Raw genomic sequence first — 22,327 nt, 5'->3', positions numbered from 1 at the left:
CCTAGATACAGTGCTATGTTATTATCACAAGGATGTTTAATCAGGTTTATCCCAGACTGAAAATACAGGACATCCTAGGGAGAGAATCATAGTCTTACAAGGAGCAATATCGAAAACCAGCTAACGTGCAACATTACAAATGTAAAGGGTGAAATATCAGTTAGGTAGGTGCCTTGTAGCAAAGTCACTTCCTGGGTTTTTTTCTTTAAATAGGGTCTCACTATGTTTCCCAAGCTGGCCTTGAACTCCTGGGCGATCCTCCGACCTCAGCCTTCCAAGTACCTGGGATGACAGGTGTATACCTCTGTGCCCAGGTTCATTTTCCTGTTTTAACGTTATAGTGTGGCAGTGTCAGAGTTAGGTACTGGGGGAAGCTGGAGAAGGGTCCCTAGATCCTCTCTATTTCTGCAGTTTGCTGTGAATCTATAATAACAATGAAATAAAAATTTTTTAAAAAGTCACAGAGTAATGATTCATCTCACACCTCATTCCTATAGATGTTATTATTTACAGGTTAAGTAGCCAGGGACCATGGCCTGCCCATTGTCCCAGCTATGTAGGAGGCTAGGGCAGGAGGATCACTTGAGCCCAGGAGTTCAAGGCCAGGCTGGGCACTGTGGCAAGAGCCCTTCTCCACACAGACAAAACACCCAGATATTACTCGGAAGAGAGGACAAAGGATGAAGAATCTTATGCTAAAGAGAATCCAGAGATTTGAAGATTTAGAAATACCACTTCTGAAAGTGTGCAGTCAACAAGAAACCCTCCTGGGTAGATGGGTGGTGCTTCCTGCCACACTGTGCTGCCTAAAGCAACAGGGTTCACTTTCTACAACTCTGCCTTTCAATGTCCATCAGATGTGGAGGCAGACCCAGCAGTGCAGGGAGGGTCAGGCAGGGACCTGAGTCCTGACCTCACCCCTACCTCTTGGCTTTGTTTGGGTTACTTGATCAGATTTCTCAACTAGATTTTAGTGAAACGGAAGTGATTATTCCCGACTTCAAAGGAAAATTAAGGATTGAATAAAGCAATCTCCTTGAAGACTTGAGGCATTGCTGCCCCTCAGGAAATACTAGTAATGTTCCTTCCAACCCAGCCATTAGGTAAAAATTGAAGCAAGAAGGTAAGGAGGCGCCACATACCCCATCGGCTTGGTGAATGATGTTAAACACTTTTCCCGTCCTCACCCTGCGAAGCCTGGAGGGAACAGACATCGCTCTTCAAGCTGCTGCAAATATTCAGCACGCCTCTGGCTCTTGATGCTTTGAGGGTTATGGGTGCCCCTAGAAAACTGTATGAAACTGTGGGGCCCCCGGCTCGCAAAGCAGATTTATGCATGGGCAAAAGTAGAGAGTTCCTGACAGTTCCCAAAGGCTCATTCACAGACGCGGACGAGGAGGATGATAACTCCTGCTCCAAGCTATTTCCTTCCCCCTTACATGGTGGTGGAAACGGTGCGGTGGTTTAAAGCAGGTCAGTCTTGGAACTTGAGTGAGCACCTGCATGACTGCTCTGACTAAGCAGGTTCAGGGAATCGGGTTTCTACCCAATTCTCACCAATTCCCAGGTGCTGCGCTGCCCGGCCAGCGACTACCAGCACCGGGAAATGGGAGAACCAGACATAACCCATCTTTACAGACCTTGGGACAAGTCCTACTAGGAAACCCCTTACTGGAACTTTCTCCCCACTTATAAGCTGTGTCTCTGAGTGTCTTAAATTTTACTGGGTCTGTTTTCACATCTTAATAAGATTAAGGAATCACTGCTTTGTGAAGCCTGTCATAAAGACCCAAAGGGTCCAAGCAGCCTAAGTATGCACTACTATCTCATAGCCAACAGGTCCCTGCCAAGTGTGACACTCACGCCTGGTCCTGAGGGGGCAACTGAGCTTTGGCATCTGTGAGGCCCCATCGCACCCACACGGGGTATCCACTAATCTAATATCTACTGGAGTCTAAATGCATACTGTGTAAGCAGTGAATGAAATGAGCAGCTGAGAGCACACACACTCACGGAGCTAACACTCCAGCGACAGCGACACACAGAAACAACTGGTCAGAAAGTTAAATAACAGCAATTAGTGAGAGGAAACAGAAAAAGCAGGGCATAGAAAGGTCACAGTGGAGAGGGCTCAAATGGGGGAATGAACTATAAAGAGTTAGGATCTGAATGAAGAAGCAGTCAAGGAGGAATCTGGAAGCAAAGCATGCCAGGCACAGGGGACAAAGCTCCAGGCCTGGTCCCGGGATGTTGTGGCTGCAGTCCTGCGATCCAGGGGTGAGGCCAGGGGTTCTCGGAACCCACGGAACCTCTTGGGATGATTGTGAAGTCTGAGAAAGGAAGTACCGCTGGCGTCTGGTGAGTGGACACCAGGGAGGCAGCCCAGCACGGTGCGAGCCGGGGACAGCTCCCGGGACACGCATCCGGCCGCCAGCGCAGGGCACTGAGGCTGCGCGAGGAACCGGTTCTGTCCTGGGTTCCCGCGGAGAACCGGGCGGGGAATGTCGTTCAGGGCTTGGTCAACGGGCAGGAGGGCAAAGCCCAGGGTGGAGGCGGCCGGGGTGTCCCGGAGTAAAATGGGAGGACTCCGCGAAGGGCTGGGCAGGTGGGAGAAAGGGAGATATCCAGCGAGGTCGGGGTCGGGCCTCAGCTTAGACGAACGGCCCCCTGCCCACCCCAGCCCAGGGGGGCAGCCACACCGGCACAGCTGACTAGCTCCGACCGGCGCCCAGAGCTCCACGGCCGCCGCCGCCACCAGCATCAACCCCAGCATCTCGCTCGGCGCGGCGCGGCCACCACAGCCCCACAACCGCCTCGGCAGGCGCGCCACAGGCCGGGCATGCGCAGACGAGGGCCTTGCGCCCGCGAGCCCGCGCGCCTCGGCAGGCGCAGACCCCGGCACCATGCGCGGCCTGAGTTCTGAGCATGCGCAACCGGACCCTGGGCCGCAGGTTCGGACAGTGTGGGCTGCGCGCCCAGTCTCCCCCAGGCTGGAACGCGACTGGACGTCCCAGATCTTGACCATGCTCCTGTCACCCGGCCCCTAGGCGGGTGCCCAGAAGTTCTCAAAGGCTGCGCTTGCAGCGCCAGTTCTTCCTATAGCCTTTCCGGTGACCCGAAAGGGCCTGAACCGGGAGGCCGCGGAGGTCCGGGAGGTGCTCCGCTCTAAGCCCCGCCCCCGGGGCGTGGTGTTTCGCGCCACGCCCTCCTCGGGGCCGCGGCACGCGCTGGGCGTCACGTGCACCCGCGTCCGGAGAGCGGAAATGACGCGAGTCCCGCGCGCCGCCAGTATGGCCGGGACATGGCGGCGAGCACAGGCTACGTGCGGCTGTGGGGAGCGGCGCGGTGCTGGGCTCTGCGGCGGCCGCTGCTGGCCGCCGCCGGTGGGCGGGTCCCGACTGTGACCGGAGCGTGGCTGCCCAGAGGCCGTGCTTCGTCTCCTTGGGCGCTTTGGGGCCGAGGCCCGGCAGCCGCCGGCCAGTGGCGAGGGCTTTGGGACGCGAACAGCCGCGGCGGCGGGGCATTCTCGGGCGGCGAGGATGCCGCCGACGGGGGCGCGGAGGACAGCGCCGGCGGCGCGGGGGGCAGCGCAGGCGCCGGGGAAGGTCCGGTCATAACGGCGCTCACGCCCATGACGATCCCCGACGTGTTCCCGCAGCTGCCGCTCATCGCCATCACCCGCAACCCCGTGTTCCCGCGTTTTATCAAGATCATCGAGGTAATGAGTGCCCCCACCTCTGCAAGCAACAGGTCGGACCGAGGGATCACTGTAGCGCCCTCATGCCTCGGAACTTTCTCAGACACGAAGTTTCTCAAAGTTTGAAGTAGGAATCCTTGTCTGCGCGGTACTATTTGGGTGCTCTTGAGCACATTCCTCACCCTTTCGGATCCCTTGGGGTTTGTTAGACCGAGGAGTTGAACTCCACGAGCTTAGGACGCCCTTAGAGCCCTGGTGACAAAAGCTGGGCGGTACTGCAGCCCGCTTACTTTTCTGTAACACTCCCTCAGGTGACAGTTTAAGAACCTCTTTGGGATCAGGATTCATTTCCTCGTTAAACAACCGTTTCTCGATTGTTTATGCTGTGTCAGACAGTTTTAGATTTCCTGCCTTTGGAGTTGACCTGTTAGGATGAAATAGGCAGTAATTACCACTGGGAGTAATAGAGCAAAGAATTGTACAAGAGGCTTGAGGGAGGTGGAAACAGGACATGATTTATTCATTCAGCAGAGCGTTCTTGATCTGCCAGGAGACAGGCACGAGGAATACAGTAGTCAACATCTGGCCTAAGGAGCAGATGTGGAGGTGGAAGAAACAGTAAGCCAATGTGATCCTTTCAGAGTAAGCCATGAGGGGGGAGGGAAGGAGCAGGGTGATGTAAGAGGGAGAAAGCTGTGACTGCAAGAGTCCCTTGTCATTCAGCTTTTAGAGTGAGAAGAACCCAAATGCCTTTCCTTCACCTAACCCCCAGCCCTTAAAACGGGTGGAAACTCACATGGAGGAGAAAGGTTATCAGTTAACCGTGTAAGCAGCGTCACGCAGTGAGTCAGCCTCTGCGTTCCCACTCCAGACTCTCCTAAATAAATCTCAAGGATCCCTTGGAAGGGGAAAGGACAGTACAGAGAGGCAATAGTCCACTAGCGGGGAGGGATAGAGAAACCCCTCTCCACTTCTGAGTGCCTGAGCTACCCCTTCACGCCCTTCCTTGAAGTTGAGTGATGGTTACTGGTGCACCCCCAGAGCCTGGCCCCACCACTCTTTGGCAAGTTATTCCTTAAGGCCTTGATTTTCTTGTCTGCGTAATGGACATCAGAGTAGCATCTTACTGCTTGGAGTTGTGGGAGTTAAGTGAAGTCCTGGGTGTCAAGGATTTGGACTTGTGTCAGGCACTTAATCTGCTTCAGTAGTAAGATGCTGCTGTTGCAATTTGCTGACTGAAGGAAATTACGTTATGTGGCAAGCTCCTTGTGGGAGTGATGGGGCAGGTGCACATGGAGACATTGGTGATGTTTTAGAGCCACCCTGTAGGCCGCGGGCTGGCTTTGACCCCACCCCCTGCTGTCCTCTTTATCCTCCCAGGCTTGCACCCCTGTGTCCCCTCCCTGCAAAGTGTTAGATTCCCTTTGCCTCAGCAGAGAGGTGACTGAAGAGAGTCCTGAACCTTGCTGAAGCTGGCCAGGAGGGCCGAGTGAGTCACTGTGGAATGCATTAGGAGATGGGCATGGGTCCTCACTTTCCATTGGTGTTACCTTGTATACAACAACAAGGGGTTCTGCCATGGGGGTGCAGCAGTCAGCTGTTGATAGGGAAGGAGCTGGAGTGGCTTCTTTGGGACCCAATAAACATTTCTTTTCCTTTTTTTTTTTTTTTTTTTTGGTACTGGTGATTGAACCCAGGGCCTTGTGCTTATGAGGCAAGCACTCTACCAAGTGAGCTATATCCCCAGCCCCCCAATAAACATTTCTAAACCTGTTAGCAGAGCTCTGTTTACACTTAATTTTAAGTTGATACTACCTGCTCTAGTAGTGTCTCTCCTAATTGGTGGCCTCTTTAGTACAGAACTAAATTTTGGCTCTTAATTTTGGGGTCTTGTATCCTCCTGCTATATATTACACACTTTCTTCCCAAAAAAGAATGTCTAAGCTGGATGTGGTGGTCTCATGTATAATCCCAGCTACTCAGGAGGCTGAGGCAACAGGATTGCAAGTTTGAGGCCTGCCTCAGCAACTTAGTGATCCTGTGTCTAGAAAATAGAAAGGATTGGGAATGTAGCTCAGTGGTAGAGCACCAGTGGGTTCAGTCCCCAGTACTGCCAAAAACACAAAAAAGTACATCTACAGTGTCAGTACATCTACAGGCCACAAGTCAAGGAGGCCCTGTTGGTTCTTGGTATGTTCCCTCTATCAGCAGTTTCAGCTTCATCTGGAAGCCAGTTTGAAACGCAGTTTCCGGGGCCTACCCTAGGCCTCCTAGATCAGAAATTACATGGGTCCGGCCCCGCAGACAGTATTAGCAGTCCTTCAGGTGATTTTGTGCCCATTAAAGTTTAAGGGCCATTAATCAAAATCTGGCCAGGAATGATTGGAAGGAATTGACTGAGTCTCAGGATGGCTGCACCCTTCTCCAGCCACATGCTTCCTAGAGGACAGAGAGCCCTTATCTGTCAATGGGATGACACCAAGAGTTCTGTGATTCTGGGGTTGTGAACATGAGTGACTAGCACAGGTGAATTAGGAGATAGTTCATGGAGAGTGTGGCCTTTGGGCTGACCACATTTGACCTCCATGTGTGTTGTCCTGACGTTAATAAAATCTGAATGGTTTTGATTTTCAAACTCAGACATTTCGCCACTGAAGCCATTTTTTGAGCTGAATGTTAAAACAATTTCTTGGTTCTGGTTATTTGTCTGCTTTGAATTTTCTTTAGTGAAAGGCAGGGGACCACTAGTTACTACTGTTTTACCCCATCCCCTTCCTGCCACCCCACCCCTGTCCTGGTTCCAGCTTCCTGAACCATGTTGATTAGTGTCCTGAATCAGTTTAGCATGTCCCCAGAAAATAATGCTGCTGTCAAATGTCAGCTAGGAGACCTACCCCACATTTCACTCTGGGGTCGTTGTCATGCTAGGTTAAAAATAAGAAGTTGGTTGAGCTGCTGAGAAGGAAAGTCCGTCTTGCCCAGCCGTATGTCGGCGTCTTTCTAAAGAGAGATGACAAGTAAGTGTCATTTTTCCTTCCTTCCTTGGTTGAAGTGGCCCAGGTGCCTGCTCACCACAGTCCCCTTGACCTGAGAGGAGCCGAGGCCGAGGCCTGGCTGAGTGCCTTGCTAGTCTGGCCGGAGGATTCGACGTGTAGCTCCCGTGCTGAACTCAAGGGCTCAGTGGCAGAGTGCTGGCTGTACAGAGCCCGGTTCCGTCCCAGCACTGTACAAAGCTTAGTCTTCACAAATCGTCAAGATGGGAAGAATCTAACTTCAAGACCCTGTCGTGTTAGAAGGCCCCCAGGAAGCTGGGCTGTGACTCCGTGGCAGAGCGCCCGCCTAGCACGTGCGAGGCCCCAGGTTCCATTCTCAGCACTGCATATAATAAATAAAGGTTCATCAGCAACTAAAAAAAAAAAAGGGCACCTGGGAGTCCGCGTGAGTGCAGAGCCAGCCGGGTGGCTGTTGGGGTAGCAGGTGTGTCTACCTTGACTCCAGGTGAAAACGAGGTCACTTCCAAGTTACAAGCAGAGTGAAAGAGTTCCTTGGCTTAGGCCTGACAAGGAGCTGCCCTGTGTGCTGTCACCCCTGGGGGAGCCCAGGAGGCCGCTCTGCTTTCGGTTTTTGTTGTAATTTAATTTTTTTTTGTAGTAGTAAATGGACAGAACATCTTTACTTTATTTGGTATGTGGTGCCGTGGATCGAACCTAGTGCCTCACATGTGGGCATTTGCTCTGCCACTGAGCCGCGCCCCAGCCCCAGGTCACTCTGGTTTTAAAGTGGCTGGTAGGATGCTTCTGTCCCCATATCCCGCCCCAACACTGAGCACCTCCCTGCAGCTTGGCCCACCCTCCTTTGTGCTCCTCTCCCTCAGCAATGAGGCTGATGTGGTCGAGAGCTTGGACGAGATCTACCACACGGGGACGTTTGCCCAGATCCACGAGATGCAGGACCTCGGGGATAAGCTGCGCATGATCGTCACGGGACACAGAAGGTGCGTGAGCTGACCAGCAAGGGGCTCTGGCATGTGGGGCCCGCGCACGAGGCAGGCAGAAGGCAGCCCTGGGGTGCCTCTGGACCCTGCACGGATCCACCCTGCCGGTCAGCCTTGCCCAGGTTCATCACCAGCACTGAGGACAAAGCTGTGGACAGGGGCGATCTGTGTCAGACATTGGCAGGAGGGAGAGCCTTTCCTCCAAGGGCCTGAGCCTGTGCCTGCAAGCGTGTGCAAGCTTGGCAAGTTCCAGTTCTCAGTTCTCTGACCAGACACACAGTTGGTCCCCAATGCAGAGTGCCCCGGTGTAGGGGGCTGGAGGTGGAGCAAGGGCCACACATGTCTGGGCAAGTGCTGCACCCCTGAGCCACCCCAGCCTCGTATTTGCAGCGACAGGCTTTCAGTGTGTCTCCCCATCGTAAGTGGAGGAGCCTCTGCCTGTGTCCTGCTGAGGAGCACATAAAATGTGCGTAAGTTGTTCAGCCCCTGCGTCATTACCACTCGTTCAAGAACGACTGTAAGCTGAGCATGCTGCTCACACCTGGAATCACAGTGACTCGGGAGGCTGAGGCAGGAGGATTAGAAGCGTGGACAGCCTCAGCAACTTGGAGAGGCCCTGTCTCCACAGATCAGGACTGGGGAGGTGCCTCAGGGGTTAAGTGCCCCTGGGTTCAATCCCTGGTATATCCATGCCCCCCAAAATAGTCTGTAAGCTCAGCTAAGGTGGCTGTTCTGGACAGGTCGCCCATTGCCTGTCCTTGTGTGCTCCAGGAGCAGGCCTCTGTAGAGCTCTGTGACCGGTCTGTGTGGGAAAGGCCTCAACGCGGTAACTGTTCTGAGAATGCACTCATGGCCCGGCCTCTCGGAGTCTGCTGAGTCTGGAGTCCTTGCACTGTTCCAGAGGCCTTCCTTGTGTCAGGCAGGACGTGTGCATCAGTTCCAAGACATCCCGATGTCCCACTGCTCCCAGGCCCCTCTCCGTCTTCTCCTGGGATAGGGATGAGCTGCCTCCTCTGTCTCCCACAAGGATTCCTGGGCCAGCGGGAACAGAATAAGATAGAGTGGAAATGAATAAGAGCAGAGATGATTCCTAACTACCTGCTGCCTGCAGGCTCTTGGCATCCATGGGGTTCACCCCCTGGGTTCAGCCAGTGGTGGATTGAAAATGTTTGGGGGAAACATTACGTCTGCACTGAACCCTAGCAGGCTCGTTTCCTGAATAGCACAGCGTAACAACTTTTTATGAAGCATTTACTTTTTGCTGGGTATTTCTAAGTCATCTCCATATGGTTTAAGGTGGGAGGTTAGGCAGAGGTTCTGTGCAATTTTATGCAAGGGACCTTGAGCATGCACAGATTTGGGGCTCCATGGTGGGGGTGGAACCAGTTACCACGGACACTGAGGGGCAGCTTCACTCTGCTAACCCCCAGGGTACCTTATAGAACAAGGCCTGCCAGCTCCTGAGGCCTGACCTGCCTGAGGTTTACCCAGCCCAGGTTCTTGTCCTGGGCACGTTGTGCTGACTGTCAGGGACCCAGTGTCAGCAGGACCCAGTGTCGGGCTCATCTTCCCAGGCAGCTCCCAGGCCATCCTCTGAGGAAGGTACTGCTAACACCCACTGTGGCAGAGTCCGCGAGGCCAGAGGCCTGTTCCATTTATCATGCAGCGAGGACCTGTCTCTCATTTGCTAGGCTGCATGCAGAGAAAGGGGCGTGCTTGGTGGGAGGACACATGGAAGCTCCGAGGTCACGCTACATTCATGTGGAAGTGGGTGCTTTAGCCAGCATGAGGGGGGCACTGCGGAGGTGCCCTTCAAATCAAGGTCAGAAGGGAATGACGAAGGAACCACTGGGTCATGGGCACAGAGCCTTGGGGAGGGCCTGTTCCCTGCCCACCTGGGAGCTTGTGCTGGAAGACTCGGGCTTGTCGCTGCAGCTTAACCAGGATGCTCAGAATGTCTGGGGACGTCTGTGGACCTCTGAGAAAGCAGCTCAGTCTCCAGCGGGCCGCCTGTGGCCTCCCTGCCTCTGACTGAGGCACTGCCCCACTCAGTGGCCAGGAACCTCCCTGCCTGAGCCTCACCTGCACCTCGTTCCTTCCTTCCCAGGATCCATATTAACAGACAGCTGGAGGTGGAGCCGGAGGAGCCGGAGGCAGAGACTACGAAGCCCCGGAGGAAACCCAAGCGCAGCAAGAAGGAGGCCGAGGACGATCTGGGCGCTAAGCCCCAGCTGGAGGTGGCGACAGAGCCCACCTCAGATGCCCCCAGTGGGGTGCTCATGGTGGAGGTCGAGAACGTCGTCCATGAGGACTTCCAGGTCACTGAAGAAGTGAAAGTAAGTTGATGTGCTTGTCGTGCGTCTCTCTCAAGTGGCCCTGCAGCCTGGCAGGAGGCGTCACCTGTCCCTGAACCAGGCACTCAGACACTCAGACGGGCCCCTGTGCTTCGCCCCTGCCCTGTGGAGTGAGGCAGCAGAGTTGCTGGGCCGGAAGGTGAAGCCTGGGCCCAGGCCTTCGCTGCCTGTGGGGCCAGGTTTTGGACCTATGTCCAAACAGCTCAAGTTCACCCTGCAGGAGTCTCCAGTTGTCACCAGGGCACCTTCTGTCCCAGCTCCACCTTTGGAGCAAGGGTCTCCTGGCTGCACCACAGGAAAGAAATAGCCTTTGGCCCCCCAGGGTCCCAGACCTTGACCGTCCTGCTTTCTTCTCTGCCATGAGCCAACTTTTGATGTCCTGGTGATAGGTCCATTTAGCAAGCAGATCAAAGGCCTGGGGTGTATGTGACTCCTCAGGCTGTGCCTGTTGTCACTGACTGCCTCCCTGAGGAGAGCATGAGCCAGCTGGAACCAGCAGGAGTGGTCTGGTCCCTTTCTGGTTGTCTCTTGGGTGCTCTGTTGAGAGCTCTGAGACTGCTTCTGAGCCTGGGGCAAGGAGCGCAGGGATCAACTGGTGATGTCTGCCATGGGTGCTGTACTTCCCACTGACCTTGGGAGACAGTCCTACACACAAGGCCACACGAGGCCCTTGAGACCTGTGCCGGTGTGGGAATGTGTTATAATTCTGCACCATTGGCCCTTTGTGGCTTGTTTGTTTTATTTACTTATTTTTAAAAATTTTTTTTTAGTTGTCCTTGGTCCTTTATGTATTTATTTAAGTATTTATATGCAGTGCTGAGGGTCAGACCCAGGCCTCACACATGCCAGGCAGCTGCTCCTCCACTGAGCCACGACTGCAGCCCTCACTCACTTAAACTTAAAGAGCTGTCAGTGGTGCTGGGCGAGCTGGCCATGCCTGTAATCCCAGCGGCTTGGGAGGTTGAGGCAGGAGGATCCCATTCAAGGCCAGCCTCAGCAACTTAGTGAGGCCCTAAGCAACTCAGTGAGACCCTGTCTGTAAAAAAAATATAAAAAGGCGGGGTGTGGCCCAGTGTTTGAGTTCCCTGAACTCATCCCTGCTACCAAAGAGGGAAAAAGGTGTGGCCAGTGGCCCCGCTGTGCCATGGAGCATGGTGTGTGTTTCCCGAGGGTCTGCAGCAGGGCCAGCTGGGCTGGACTCGCCAGTGCTGTTGCAGGGGGTCAGCTGGCTTCCAGCAGCCTGCAGAGGTGAACACAGTTCAGGGCCACAGCCAGTGCTTAGAGATCAGGTTGGACATCATACTGCAGAGCTGGCAGCCACTGCAGGCCTGGTGTACCCATGGGCTACACCATGCTCGGAGCCTGCGACCTTTGGGAATCAAGCGAGGTGTGGGTCTGGATGCCACAAGCGTGTCCAGTGATGCCCCAGGAGGTACACCACCTCACTGTGGCTCTGAGAGGTGGAAAGAAGGAAAATGGCCCCTGTCTGTTCAGAGCCTGGTGCAAGGTTCCAGGAGGTGGTGGCTGAGGTTGAGGGGCACATGGGTGCAGGAGGACCAGGCCCCTCCACCCTTTCCTCCCACGATGGCGTGTTCTGAGGACCATGCTCCGGGATTCTGAGAAGACAGCCTTTGGTTTTAGCTTTCATGCCTTGAAAGTTAATGTCTTACCATTGCAGATCTGGATTGTCCTTGGTCTCTGAGGCTGTATCTAGTCTTGGTGGGCAGGGAACTGATGGAGTGGCAGGTGGGAGGGGCTCCGGGGGCCACAACCACTGCTGGCCTCGGCTCCAGGCTCATGCAGCCATCTGGTCTCCCACTCCCAGGCCCTGACTGCTGAGATTGTGAAGACCATCCGGGACATCATCGCTCTGAACCCTCTCTACAGGTCTGTCTCCCACGGGAATCGCTGGCAGGCCCCAGGGTCTGGCTGGGCCTGCCTGAGGCCCTTTATGCAGCTGACTTGGCAGGTGGCATTCTGAGACTGTCATCCTGGCAGAAAATGGGGTGGATTCATGACCCAGGAACTGTCCTGTGCAGGGGGACATCCTGCACCCAGAGGCCCAAGACCCAAGAGGTTTACCCCTTCCTGGTGGGCGGGAGACTTGCTGTGATAGGCTAGCGGGGGCGGGGGGGGTGGTTGTGGAAGAGGGTCACCACCTTGCTGCAGAGGGACTGGCACCACATGTCTCTAGACTCTAGCTCTGGTCCTGGAGGGCTGGGCCAGCAGAGGTGGCCGAAACCACGTTCTCTAAGGCTTTGCCCAGAGTCACAGGCAGTAGAACTGAAGACCTGGGCCCTTCTGGGGACAGCAGCATGGGGAGGACTGAAGGCCTGGCTGCTGCAGCAACGTCCCTCCCTGTCGCTTGCAGAGAGTCAGTGCTGCAGATGATGCAGGCAGGCCAGAGGGTGGTGGACAACCCGATCTACCTGAGCGACATGGGTGCTGCGCTGACCGGGGCCGAGTCCCACGAGCTGCAGGATGTCCTGGAGGAGACCAACGTGAGTGGCCTGATCTGCCCGCTGTGCCGTGACGTGCCGGGTGCCCGGCAGCCTCGAGGCTTAGTGCTGAGGTGACTGTGTGGCCCACTGGCAAGTCAGCTGTCTTAGGTCAGGTCCTTGGGGTGCCATCTGCCTTCCCAGCCACGTGTGTGAGAACCTTGAGTGCACGTGGCTGCAGGCCCCCAGGACTGTCCTGTGGGGGTCGCTGTCGGCACCCCGTGTGTGGGCACGCCAACTCCTGCCACATCGTGCGCCCTCCCTTCCTCGGCAGATCCCCAGGCGGCTGTACAAGGCCCTCTCCCTCCTGAAGAAGGAATTCGAGCTGAGCAAGCTGCAGCAGCGCCTCGGGCGGGAGGTGAGCCAGCCAGGTGGCTGCCCGGGGGAAGGATGGATGGGAGGCTGGTCATCAGAGGGAGCCACCCAGGCTGTCCTGGGCTCGAGTGACCTTCCTGCCTCAGCCTCCCAAGCTGCTGGGACCACAGGCACCGCTGCACCCAGCCAGCTCTGTCTCAAGGCTGATGCGCTCTTGGTCCTTTTGTTGTTCTGGGCTCTGAAATTCTCTCCCAGCGTCACGAGCCCACAAGGGACAGTGAAGTGCGGTCTCAGGTCTGTGCGGGCTGGAGGCTGGGGCCCAGGCTGGGAGGGGGTGGAACGCGCCTGTACCAGTCCTTGGGGCTCCCGGATGTCAGCCTGCAGCAGCGGTGCCATTTCAGAGTCCCTGATTTTCCTGCTTAGTTTTGGGTAGAATTCACCGCCCACTTTGAATTGGGAAGCAGGCCAGTGGGCAGGAGGCGGGAGGAAGCAGAGGCCCGCCTTCCTTCATGCGCTGCCTCTGCAGGGTGCCCGCTGGGAGACACTGGGTTCAGCCAGGAGGGGCCTGGCCTGGTGGTACACCTGGGGTCTTGGGAGGCTTGAGGGAAAGGGGCTTGGGCCACAGGAGCGAGACCCCACTGCTTAGCGAGTGGGGCTGGTGCGCAGGTCAGTACAGAGCCCCACGTGCTCGGAGGAAGGGTGGAGTGGCCGGCAGGGTCCCTTCCTGAGGCCTGGGAACAGGGTGGACCCGCCTGCTGACCACCCTGAGCGCAGCCCCTTTGCCTTGCAGGTGGAGGAGAAGATCAAACAGACGCACCGCAAGTACCTGCTGCAGGAGCAGCTGAAGATCATCAAGAAGGAGCTGGGCCTGGAGAAGGAGGACAAGGATGCCATCGAGGAGAAGTTCCGAGAGCGGCTGAAGGAGCTGGTGGTGCCCAAGCATGTCATGGACGTCGTCGATGAGGAGCTGAGCAAGCTGGGCCTGCTGGACAACCACTCCTCGGAGTTCAGGTGAGCTCTGGGCTGGGCGGCCGGTGGGCGGCATCCCAGGGTAGGTGCAGGGCGTGCGTGGGAGGAGCCTTGGTTGGAACCTGCCACCATCTCCCCCATTTTACAGATGAATAGTTTGGAGCTCGGTGATCAGGGCCTCTGGGCTGGCAGGCGATGACAGGATTGAGTGCAGGGGTGCCTGGCTCAGAGCCATTACCCCAAGGCCACCTCTGCTTCTGTCCCCCTAAGAGCAGCCAGGAAATGGCCAGGTCTTCCTGTGGCCCTGGCTTGCCAGGCCTGTTCCCTTGCGTACTGTTCGGGGTTGGGCTTGAGCCCCTGAGGGACTGTGGGCTGCACGCACGTCCGGCATGCTGCACTCCTGCCGTGCAGGGCGGAACTGCCTGGCGGCTTCCTGCACAGCTCATTCTGCCTGTGGCCAGGGAACTGGGTGTCACGGCAGGGCTGCTCCAGAGGGAAGAGGCCGGGGCTCAAGGACGTGCCAGTGGGCTCGCTGGCAGGCTGGCAGGCCTTGGACACTCTCTGTCGGTGGTACTGGGATTGAACTCAGGGTCATTCCACCACTGAGCCCCGTCCCTGACCTTTTCATTTTTAAGAGACAAGGTCTCACGAAGTTGTAAAGGCTGGTCTTGAGCCTGGCAGTCCTGCCTCAGCCTCGAGTCTGGGTGACAGGTGTGTGTGCCCCCTCAGCAGGCTTTGGGACAGCTCTTCAGAGGAGGGCCTGGCCAGGGCACACACGTCCTGGGTGTCTTTGGGCTACTGGGCAGATCCCCTGACCCAGAACACTCAGGAGGGCATTGGATTTCCGGATCCCGTTCCATGGCACCCCTGACTCCTGCTTTCGGGGTGGCAGCTGAACGTCGGTGCCACCACTGCTCTGATGGTCCTGTCTGCTTAGTGCTGTCAGACAGTCTGGCAGCCACCTCAGTGCTGGTCTCTCCGCTGGTCCCTCCTGAGCCTCTTGCGGCTCCCAGACGCCCCAGGGCCTTGGAGCTCGTCCTCCATCCTGGGGGCCAGCAGCATAGCTTCCTCTAGGCTCCCTCCCTCGGAGGACCCTGTGGTGACACTGGGCTCCAGATGACCCAGAGTGCCCGTCACGGGCCTTCACCAACCCTGCAGGACTCTTCTGTGAGTTGGCAGGTCCCATGGGGGTGGGCTGTACTGTTTGGGGCCATGTGTCCCCCTGCAGGTGCTGTGTCCTCCCTGGGGCTTTGGAAGCTGGGGGACCAGCCCTCCAGGAGCAGACAACTCCCTGCCCCTGGGGCTGCGCCCGTCTGCACAGCAGGTTCTGGCGACTGTGGGACAGTGGTCTCATTAAGTGGGGCTGGGGCCCTTCCGGAGGCGCTGTCCCCAGGCCTTGGTACCTGTCTCTCCGGGATGCTACAGCGACCTCTGGCGGCTGCGCACGGACATCTGCAGCACTGCCTGAGGCTTCCTTACCCGGGGCCGGTTGTGTCACGGCCTGTTGAAGTCCTCCCGCGGGGACTTTGTCTCTCTCTGATGTGATTCCCCATCCGTGTGGGCCATGCGATCTGGGCAGCCCGTGCCCCCAAGGGCAGCCCATCCCCGAGCTCCCCCAACACCTGGCGTCCCTTGGTGGCAGTTCTTCCCCCAAGAAGAGAGGTGTCTGCCCCCAGCCCCGCTCCCGCTTGCTCCTGGCCCAGGGCAGCTGCCATCTGGAGGTGCACAGCCCCCTCGGTCAGTCTTTGTGGCCCTCCCAGCCTGCAGCAGCCCTGGCCTCAGCTTCCCCACACGTCCTGGGTCCAGTTTTCGGCTCCCTCCTGAGCCGCCCTGTCTCCTTCAGTCCTGGGATCACAGGGACAATGTCAGCCCGGCTCTCGGTCACATTAGATCTCAGTCCCTTCCTGCTGCACGTCCAGTGTTTGCTGAGAAGTGGAGCAGGCAGGGCACCTGTCCTGGGAGCAGTGAGAACCCTAAGTCCCCCACGAAGGCTTCCCCCGCATGACTGCCCAGCGTGGGCCCTGCGTCACCGTTGGTGGGCACCAGCAGAGGCCAGGGCGCACCGGACCCCACTCACCAGCGCTCTGTTGTGTCAGCGTCACCCGCAACTACCTGGACTGGCTCACGTCCATCCCGTGGGGCAAGTGCAGCAAGGAGAACCTGGACCTGGCCCGGGCCCAGGCCGTGCTGGAGGAGGATCACTATGGGATGGAGGACGTCAAGAAGCGCATCCTGGTGAGGTCCTGGGCTCGGGCTGCCCAGCTGCCCTCCTGCTCTGTGTGACGCCAAGGCCAAGTCCCAGGCTGGGGTCTTACAGGGAACAGGACTTGATCTGTCCGACCCTGGAGACCAGGAGGCCCCGAGCACGGCCCCGGCCTGTGGGGAGGGCCTCCGCTGCAGGCACTGTGGTGGGTCAGCTGGCGAGATGGCCAGCCGGGGCCGCTTCACTCCTGAGTGGCAGCGCCATCCCAGGCTGCCCCTCACCCCTCAGGCCCCACCTCCAAACCCTGCTACCTGTGACGGGGGAGCCCTGTCCAGCGAGGGGCTCTGAGTGCACACCACACCATGCCCCCGCCCTCGCCCCCTCCAGGCACTGGAGGCCCACAGCCGGGGCACCTGGTCACTGCTGGGGCTGCCTTGGGGAGCAGGGACCGTCACGGCCTGGGTGTTTGTGTCTGGTGGCCCTGTGCTGTGAGGGCCACCTGGGGAGGGTCTGAGGGTGCTCTGGTGGGGGCTGCGGGGTGGAGGACCCAGCCGCTGGCCCTGCCACCACCACCGGCGAGGGCTCACAGCTTTGTCACGTGCATGAAAGTTGTGCTGGGGACAGCAGAAACCAGGCAGGATGGGTGACAGGACAGGAGCCAGAGTCGTCTAAGGGAGGTGGGAACGCCAGGGTTGGGTGGGCCTCGAGGGGGCGTGGCTTGGGTTGCCCGTGCTGCTGGGCACTTGTGGTCTGGCACCTGGCCCTCGAGTTGGATGTGCTGTCTGTCCTGGGGCCTGTGACAGCTCCAACCAGCCTCTGGACCGAGCCCAGTGCCCTCTTGAAGCCCCAGGCGTCTGGAAGGCAGTGCGAAGGGGTGCACTTCCTGCCCGGGCTCCTGGAGAGAATGGCCCGAGCCCCTGCCACGCTCTGCCCGCAGGAGTTCATTGCCGTCAGCCAGCTCCGTGGCTCCACCCAGGGCAAGATCCTCTGCTTCTACGGGCCCCCCGGCGTGGGCAAGACCAGCATCGCCCGCTCCATCGCCCGCGCCCTGAACCGCGAGTACTTCCGCTTCAGTGTTGGGGGCATGACCGACGTGGCTGAGATCAAGGGGCACAGGTAGGCCTGGTGCGGCCGCCCCTGCTGCTCGCCGCACTGGCTTGGTTGGCGCTCACGCTGGTCAGGCTTGTGTGGGTGCCCGCCTCGGGCGCCGCTCGTGCTGCAGCGCGTGTCTGGGATGGGCGGGCTTCCGCTGAGTCCAGGTGCTTGGCTGCAAGGCCCGCTTGTCAGCCCTGGGGAGGTCTCTTGGCCAGGCTCACCCAAGGGCCCCGCAGCTGCGGGTGGCGTCCTGGTGTTCCGCTCCCTGGCACTGCAGACCAAGTCCCAGGGCTGGCATTGTGCCCGGCCCAGCCACGCCACCAGGTGCACAGAAGCCTCCACCCCTGCCCGTTCCCTCCTGCATCCAGGCGAGTCTGTGGAGCGGGGGCTGGAGCCCTCTGTCCAGCAACTCCCACGGTGGCCGTGGAGCAGGCAGTCAGGTGCTTTCTCGAGGGCTTGCTGCCACCCGCTTAGGCAGCGGGCTTGAAAGGTGCAGCTGGCGTCTGCTGCAGGTGTGCCTCGCTGTGCACCGGGCGCAGCACCTGGGAGGGGGAGTCACGTCCGTTGAAGAGGTGACGTCCCTGGCTTCTCCAGAGCCGCCACGCCTGGCAGCCTCCCCGCAAGGGAAGGGGTTCTAGGAGAGCCAGGGTGCCAGCAGAGGCTGGGCTGGACCTTCCCGGGTGTGTGGTTCGAGGCAGGCCCTGTGGCCCCTGGCTCAGGGATGCCTGGGAGCTGCAGGCAGAGAGACCACTCCCTGGGGGTGAGGAGGGGCCTTGGCAGGGCTGAGGAGCTGGTGTGCATCCTCTGACGTGGAGGTGAGTCACAGGAGAGGGGCAGGTGGAGGCGTTCTATGCCCATGTCGGTGAGTTCCCAAGGCCGGGACAAGGACAGGAAGCTGGTAGCTGGGCTAAAGTGCATCCTGGCGGCAGGCCCGCGGCCCTCCATGGCTCCCACCTCCCAAGTCTTCCTTGAGGGCCGCAGGGCCTGCACCACCTGTCACATCCCCTCCTGCTGCCCCAGCAGCTCCCCACTGTGCCCCCAACACCGGGCTTGGTCCTGCCTCAGGGCCTTTGCGAGAACCACGCCCTCAGCTTGCAGTGCCTCCCTCGACCTGGTTCCAGGCCTCTCCCCGAGTGTTTCTGTGTACCCCCGAGACACTCCTGACCCCCATCCCGCTCTTCTCCTTCCTGGCAGATTTGGCCTCCCCACTGATTCCCCCTCTGCTCTCTTGGCCTCTGCCCTGTGGGCCTCAGCACAGCAGCCGGACTCCTGTCTCACGTGTCCCTGCTCAGTGCCAGGCCTCTGGGCAGAGCAAGTAGCTTATCAGGAAGTCCTTGGAGGGAAGTGCCAGGCTGTGGCCAGGCCTGGGGATGTGCCTCCTGTGCCTGTGCTGCAGGTCCTGAGAGCAGGCTGTGCCCCTGTCCCTCAGAGAGACAGCTCAGGCTGGACAGGGGGTGTGGCTGGGTTCTGGCAGCCGGGTGGAGTCGGCAGCTGCTGGGTGGGACCTAGGGAGTCCAGCTGGAGAGCAATGCGTCTCTGGCCCAAGCGTGAGGCCAGTGGAGGACGGGCTTGTTCTCAGGCAGTGACGTGCTCGGCAGCCGAGCGTGTGGCCTCGAGCGGCTGCAGCAGGTGGATTTCTGCGTTGCCTCAGTGCCCGGCGTGCTGAGGTCCTGGGGTCCTCTGTAGGCTCCCGACCCAGCTGTGCCCTCCACTGCAGGCGGACCTACGTGGGGGCCATGCCCGGGAAGATCATCCAGTGCCTGAAGAAGACCAAGACAGAGAACCCACTGGTGCTGATCGACGAGGTGTGTGCCCCCTCGCCGGGAGCTGTGGCCCGGCTCTGGCCCACCCACGACTCCCAGGGCTCGTGTGCTCCTCGGGCCTGCAGCCCAGAGCACGGGGAGTGCGGTCGGTATGGGCAGCCTACCCTAGAGGGCCCACTCAGTGTGCTGGTTCTGACTGGGGCCAGTGTCCCTCTTGTCCCTTGCTGTCCTGGTGAGGGGCACAGGTGGGGCAGAGTGCCAGCCCCACCTGCCTTCTGCCACTCCAGGTGGACAAGATTGGCCGGGGCTACCAGGGAGACCCCTCGTCAGCACTGCTGGAGCTGCTGGACCCGGAGCAGAATGCCAACTTCCTGGACCACTACCTGGACGTGCCCGTGGACCTGTCCAAGGTGCGTCCCACTGCCTGGGGCTCGCGGGGCGGGGGCTGCCAGTCCGCCTGGAGTGGCAGCAGCTGGCCATCTTCCTCAGGTGCTGTTCATCTGCACGGCCAACGTCACTGAGACCATCCCCGAGCCGCTGAGGGACCGCATGGAGATGATCAACGTGTCTGGCTACGTCGCCCAGGAGAAGCTGGCCATTGCGGAGGTGAGGGCCAGCCATCCTGCTATCCCTGCCCAGGAGCCGCCCTGCATGGGTCTTAGCTCTGGAAAAACCTGAGTGCCTGCCAGGGGGCTGGACCTGGCACCAGCCATGGCAGGTAGACAAGGCCAGCAAGATGGGGTCTCAGGTCCAGGTGTCACTGGGAGCACCCTCCAGCCTCGGTCACACTGTTCTGGTGGGAGCCACTCTAGTGTCTCCTCCCTGAGGTCACACTGAGACGCTGTGCTGGGCGCAGGAAGCACGGGTCACTGGCTGTGGGTGTGCACGCTCGGAGCTCTGGGCCGGGCCTGGGTGCGTTGGCCAGCCTGCAGTGGCTGGTTCCATCGGAGCAGGATCTGACATCACTTTCTGGAAAGGGGGCTTTGGAGGCCTCTCCCTCCCCGCCTCCTGTGCCCCTGCCCTGCCTGCTGAGCCCTCAGTGCCTGGGGCTGGAGGACAGTAGTGGGGGACCCTGCCAGGGTCTAGGGATCAACACTGGGTAGGTGATGGTCACTCTGTCCCTGTCTCATATGCCTTAGGCCAGAGGAGGCAGCGCTTAGGGCCACTGGTGGAGCCGTGCCAGGCTGTGGATGACCCATCGTGTTGGCCATGGGCAGTTAGCAACCACACAGGCCCTCAGTCCAGGGGAACCAGGAGGCCTCCCTGCAGGAGAGGCAGCTAGGGCGACTGGGATGGGGAGGGTCTGGGGAGACGCAGCAGCAGAAGGAAAGCCAGGGCAGGGCCTCACCTCTGCAGGCCAGTCGCCTGAGCCCTGCTTGCCTGGCCCTGCCGGCCCCTCCGCCTCCCCAGACCCTGGCTCACTGGGCGGCCCCCTGCTCACCCCTGTGGCTGAGCTTCAGGAGGGCCTCTCTGGCCTGCCAGGCCCCAGGTCCCAGCCCGGCCTGACAGCACTCCTCCTGCAGCGGTACCTGGTGCCTCAGGCCCGCGCCCTGTGTGGCTTGGACGAGAGCAAGGCCCGGCTGTCGTCCGAGGTGCTCACCCTGCTCATCAAGCAGTACTGCCGGGAGAGCGGCGTCCGCAACCTGCAGAAGCAGGTGGAGAAGGTGAGCGGGTGGCCCTGCTCCTCCAGCCCCGCCCCGCGTGGCGCGGCGCCGCCCCACTCCTGCCCACCACTGCCCCGCTGTCCGCCCAGGTGCTGCGGAAGTCGGCCTACAAGATCGTCAGCGGTGAGGCCGAGTCTGTGAAGGTGACCCCCGAGAACCTGCAGGACTTTGTGGGGAAGCCCGTGTTCACGGTGGAGCGCATGTACGATGTGACGCCGCCCGGTGTGGTCATGGGCCTGGCCTGGACCGCCATGGGTGAGCTGGGCCCAGGGGTCTTTCAAGTGACGTCCCTTTGGTTCTCACACTGAACACCTTCCCACTGAGGGACAGTGTGGAGTGAGGCACAGGGATCTGGGTGGCACAGTCTCCTGGGAGCAGTCTGTGGAAGGAGGTGGCAGATTTGGGCTTTTCAGGCCCTCCTGCTGATCACAGGCTCCGCACCCACCTCCTCCCACCAGGAGGGTCCACGATGTTTATTGAGACGTCCCTGAGGCGGCCACTGTCCAAGGGCAGCAAGGAGGACCAGGATGGCAGCCTGGAGGTGACAGGCCAGCTGGGGGAGGTGATGAAGGAGAGTGCACGCATCGCCTACACCTTCGCCAGGGCCTTCCTGATGCAGCAGGACCCCACCAACGAGTACCTGGTGTCCTCCCACATCCACCTGCACGTGCCTGAGGTGAGCTCTTGGGCTCGCCACCCCCTGGCCCCTCCTGCCACCCTGGGCAGCAGCCACACGCCCACCTACATCTCCCACCAGGGCGCCACCCCCAAGGATGGCCCTAGCGCTGGCTGCACCATCATCACGGCCCTGCTGTCCCTGGCCATGGACCGGCCTGTCCGGCAGAACCTGGCCATGACTGGCGAAGTTTCCCTCACAGGGAAGATCCTGCCCGTTGGTGGCATCAAGGAGAAGACCATTGCAGTGAGTGCCCAGACCCTGCACACCACAGGGGACAGGCATATGCCAGGCAGGCCTCAGACCCGGAGCCCACTGGAGCTGGCTGTCCTCCCTGCCCTTCCAAGACAGTCCCTGCTGGCGTGGGCCTCCGTCCACCTGAGCTGACATGTGATGGGCCGCAGTGCAGAGCAGGGAGCGAGAGGCACTGGGTGGGTCCCAAACCCCCTGGGGCCTGGTGCTCAGCACACTTTCTACCAGGCCAAGCGCGCCGGAGTGACGTGCGTCATCCTGCCGGCGGAGAACAGGAAGGACTTCCACGACCTGGCGGCCTTCATCACCGAGGGCCTGGAGGTGCACTTCGTGGACCACTACAGCCAGGTCTTCGACATCGCCTTCCCCTGCCCCGGGCATCAGGCCCAGGCCCTGGCTGTGGAGCGGTGATGGCCGCACACAGGCCAGGCCTGGACTGGACCGGACTGATGGCTTGGGAAGGACCCTGGGCCTGGCAGCAGAGCCACTGGGAGCCTCAGCCAGGCGACCTGGGTCCTAGGGTCCTCAGTTCTGGCTTGATCATGGAGCCCAGCACACTTGAGCTATGTAATCATGATTAAAAGACGTTTCCAGTACTGCTTGGCCGCTTGCTTCTGTCCCTTAGGGACAGGAAGGACTTCTGCAGATTCCCTTTGTGGACTTGGGGGCCCATTTTCAGTTGGAGGGGATTTTGGTTTTCTAGGGCAGAGTGATGTCATCGTTAGAAGCTGTGCAGTTTCCGCCACTGGGGGCTCGTTGGGACAGGTTAAAACCAGACCCCAGGGATGGGCACTCAACTATTGCCCGGTGTCATCTGGGACTAATTTGCCATGGGGAAAGATCAAGG

The 22,327-nt window shown here is 59.3% G+C and overlaps 2 protein-coding genes across 4 annotated transcripts in view; one reads left to right on the top strand and one right to left on the bottom strand.

Annotated features, from left to right (window-relative positions):
- Positions 1-3,147, bottom strand: part of Catsperd (cation channel sperm associated auxiliary subunit delta) — a 42,049-nt gene extending 38,902 nt beyond the window's left edge. For all 3 annotated transcript variants that reach the window (XM_047531335.1, XM_047531337.1, XM_047531336.1), the window contains exons 1-3: positions 2,700-3,147; positions 1,143-1,197; positions 1-74 (exon numbers count right to left, since the gene is read on the bottom strand). In XM_047531335.1, coding sequence (XP_047387291.1) covers positions 1-74; positions 1,143-1,197; positions 2,700-3,025 — 455 coding nt within the window. In that variant the 5' untranslated portion in view covers positions 3,026-3,147. The remainder of the gene's footprint in view (positions 75-1,142; positions 1,198-2,699) is intronic.
- A 143-nt stretch (positions 3,148-3,290) lies between these two features.
- Lonp1 (lon peptidase 1, mitochondrial) lies at positions 3,291-22,076 on the top strand. Its single transcript, XM_047531334.1, is given in 20 exon segments — positions 3,291-3,377; positions 3,379-3,453; positions 3,455-3,718; positions 6,626-6,714; positions 7,572-7,691; positions 9,799-10,027; positions 11,871-11,932; positions 12,417-12,546; positions 12,818-12,901; positions 13,649-13,869; positions 15,924-16,062; positions 16,968-17,146; positions 18,843-18,930; positions 19,176-19,298; positions 19,378-19,494; positions 20,412-20,552; positions 20,642-20,807; positions 21,011-21,228; positions 21,310-21,474; positions 21,709-22,076. Coding segments are annotated over 20 exon segments (2,880 nt in total). The 3' UTR covers positions 21,892-22,076.
- The last annotated feature ends 251 nt before the right edge of the window (positions 22,077-22,327 follow it).

This window comes from Sciurus carolinensis, chromosome 17 (genome assembly GCF_902686445.1).
Source record: "Sciurus carolinensis chromosome 17, mSciCar1.2, whole genome shotgun sequence".
In the NCBI taxonomy this organism is placed as follows: Eukaryota; Metazoa; Chordata; class Mammalia; order Rodentia; family Sciuridae; genus Sciurus; species Sciurus carolinensis.
Note: the sequence above shows the minus strand (reverse complement) of the source record. Positions and strands in the feature narration are given on the sequence as shown.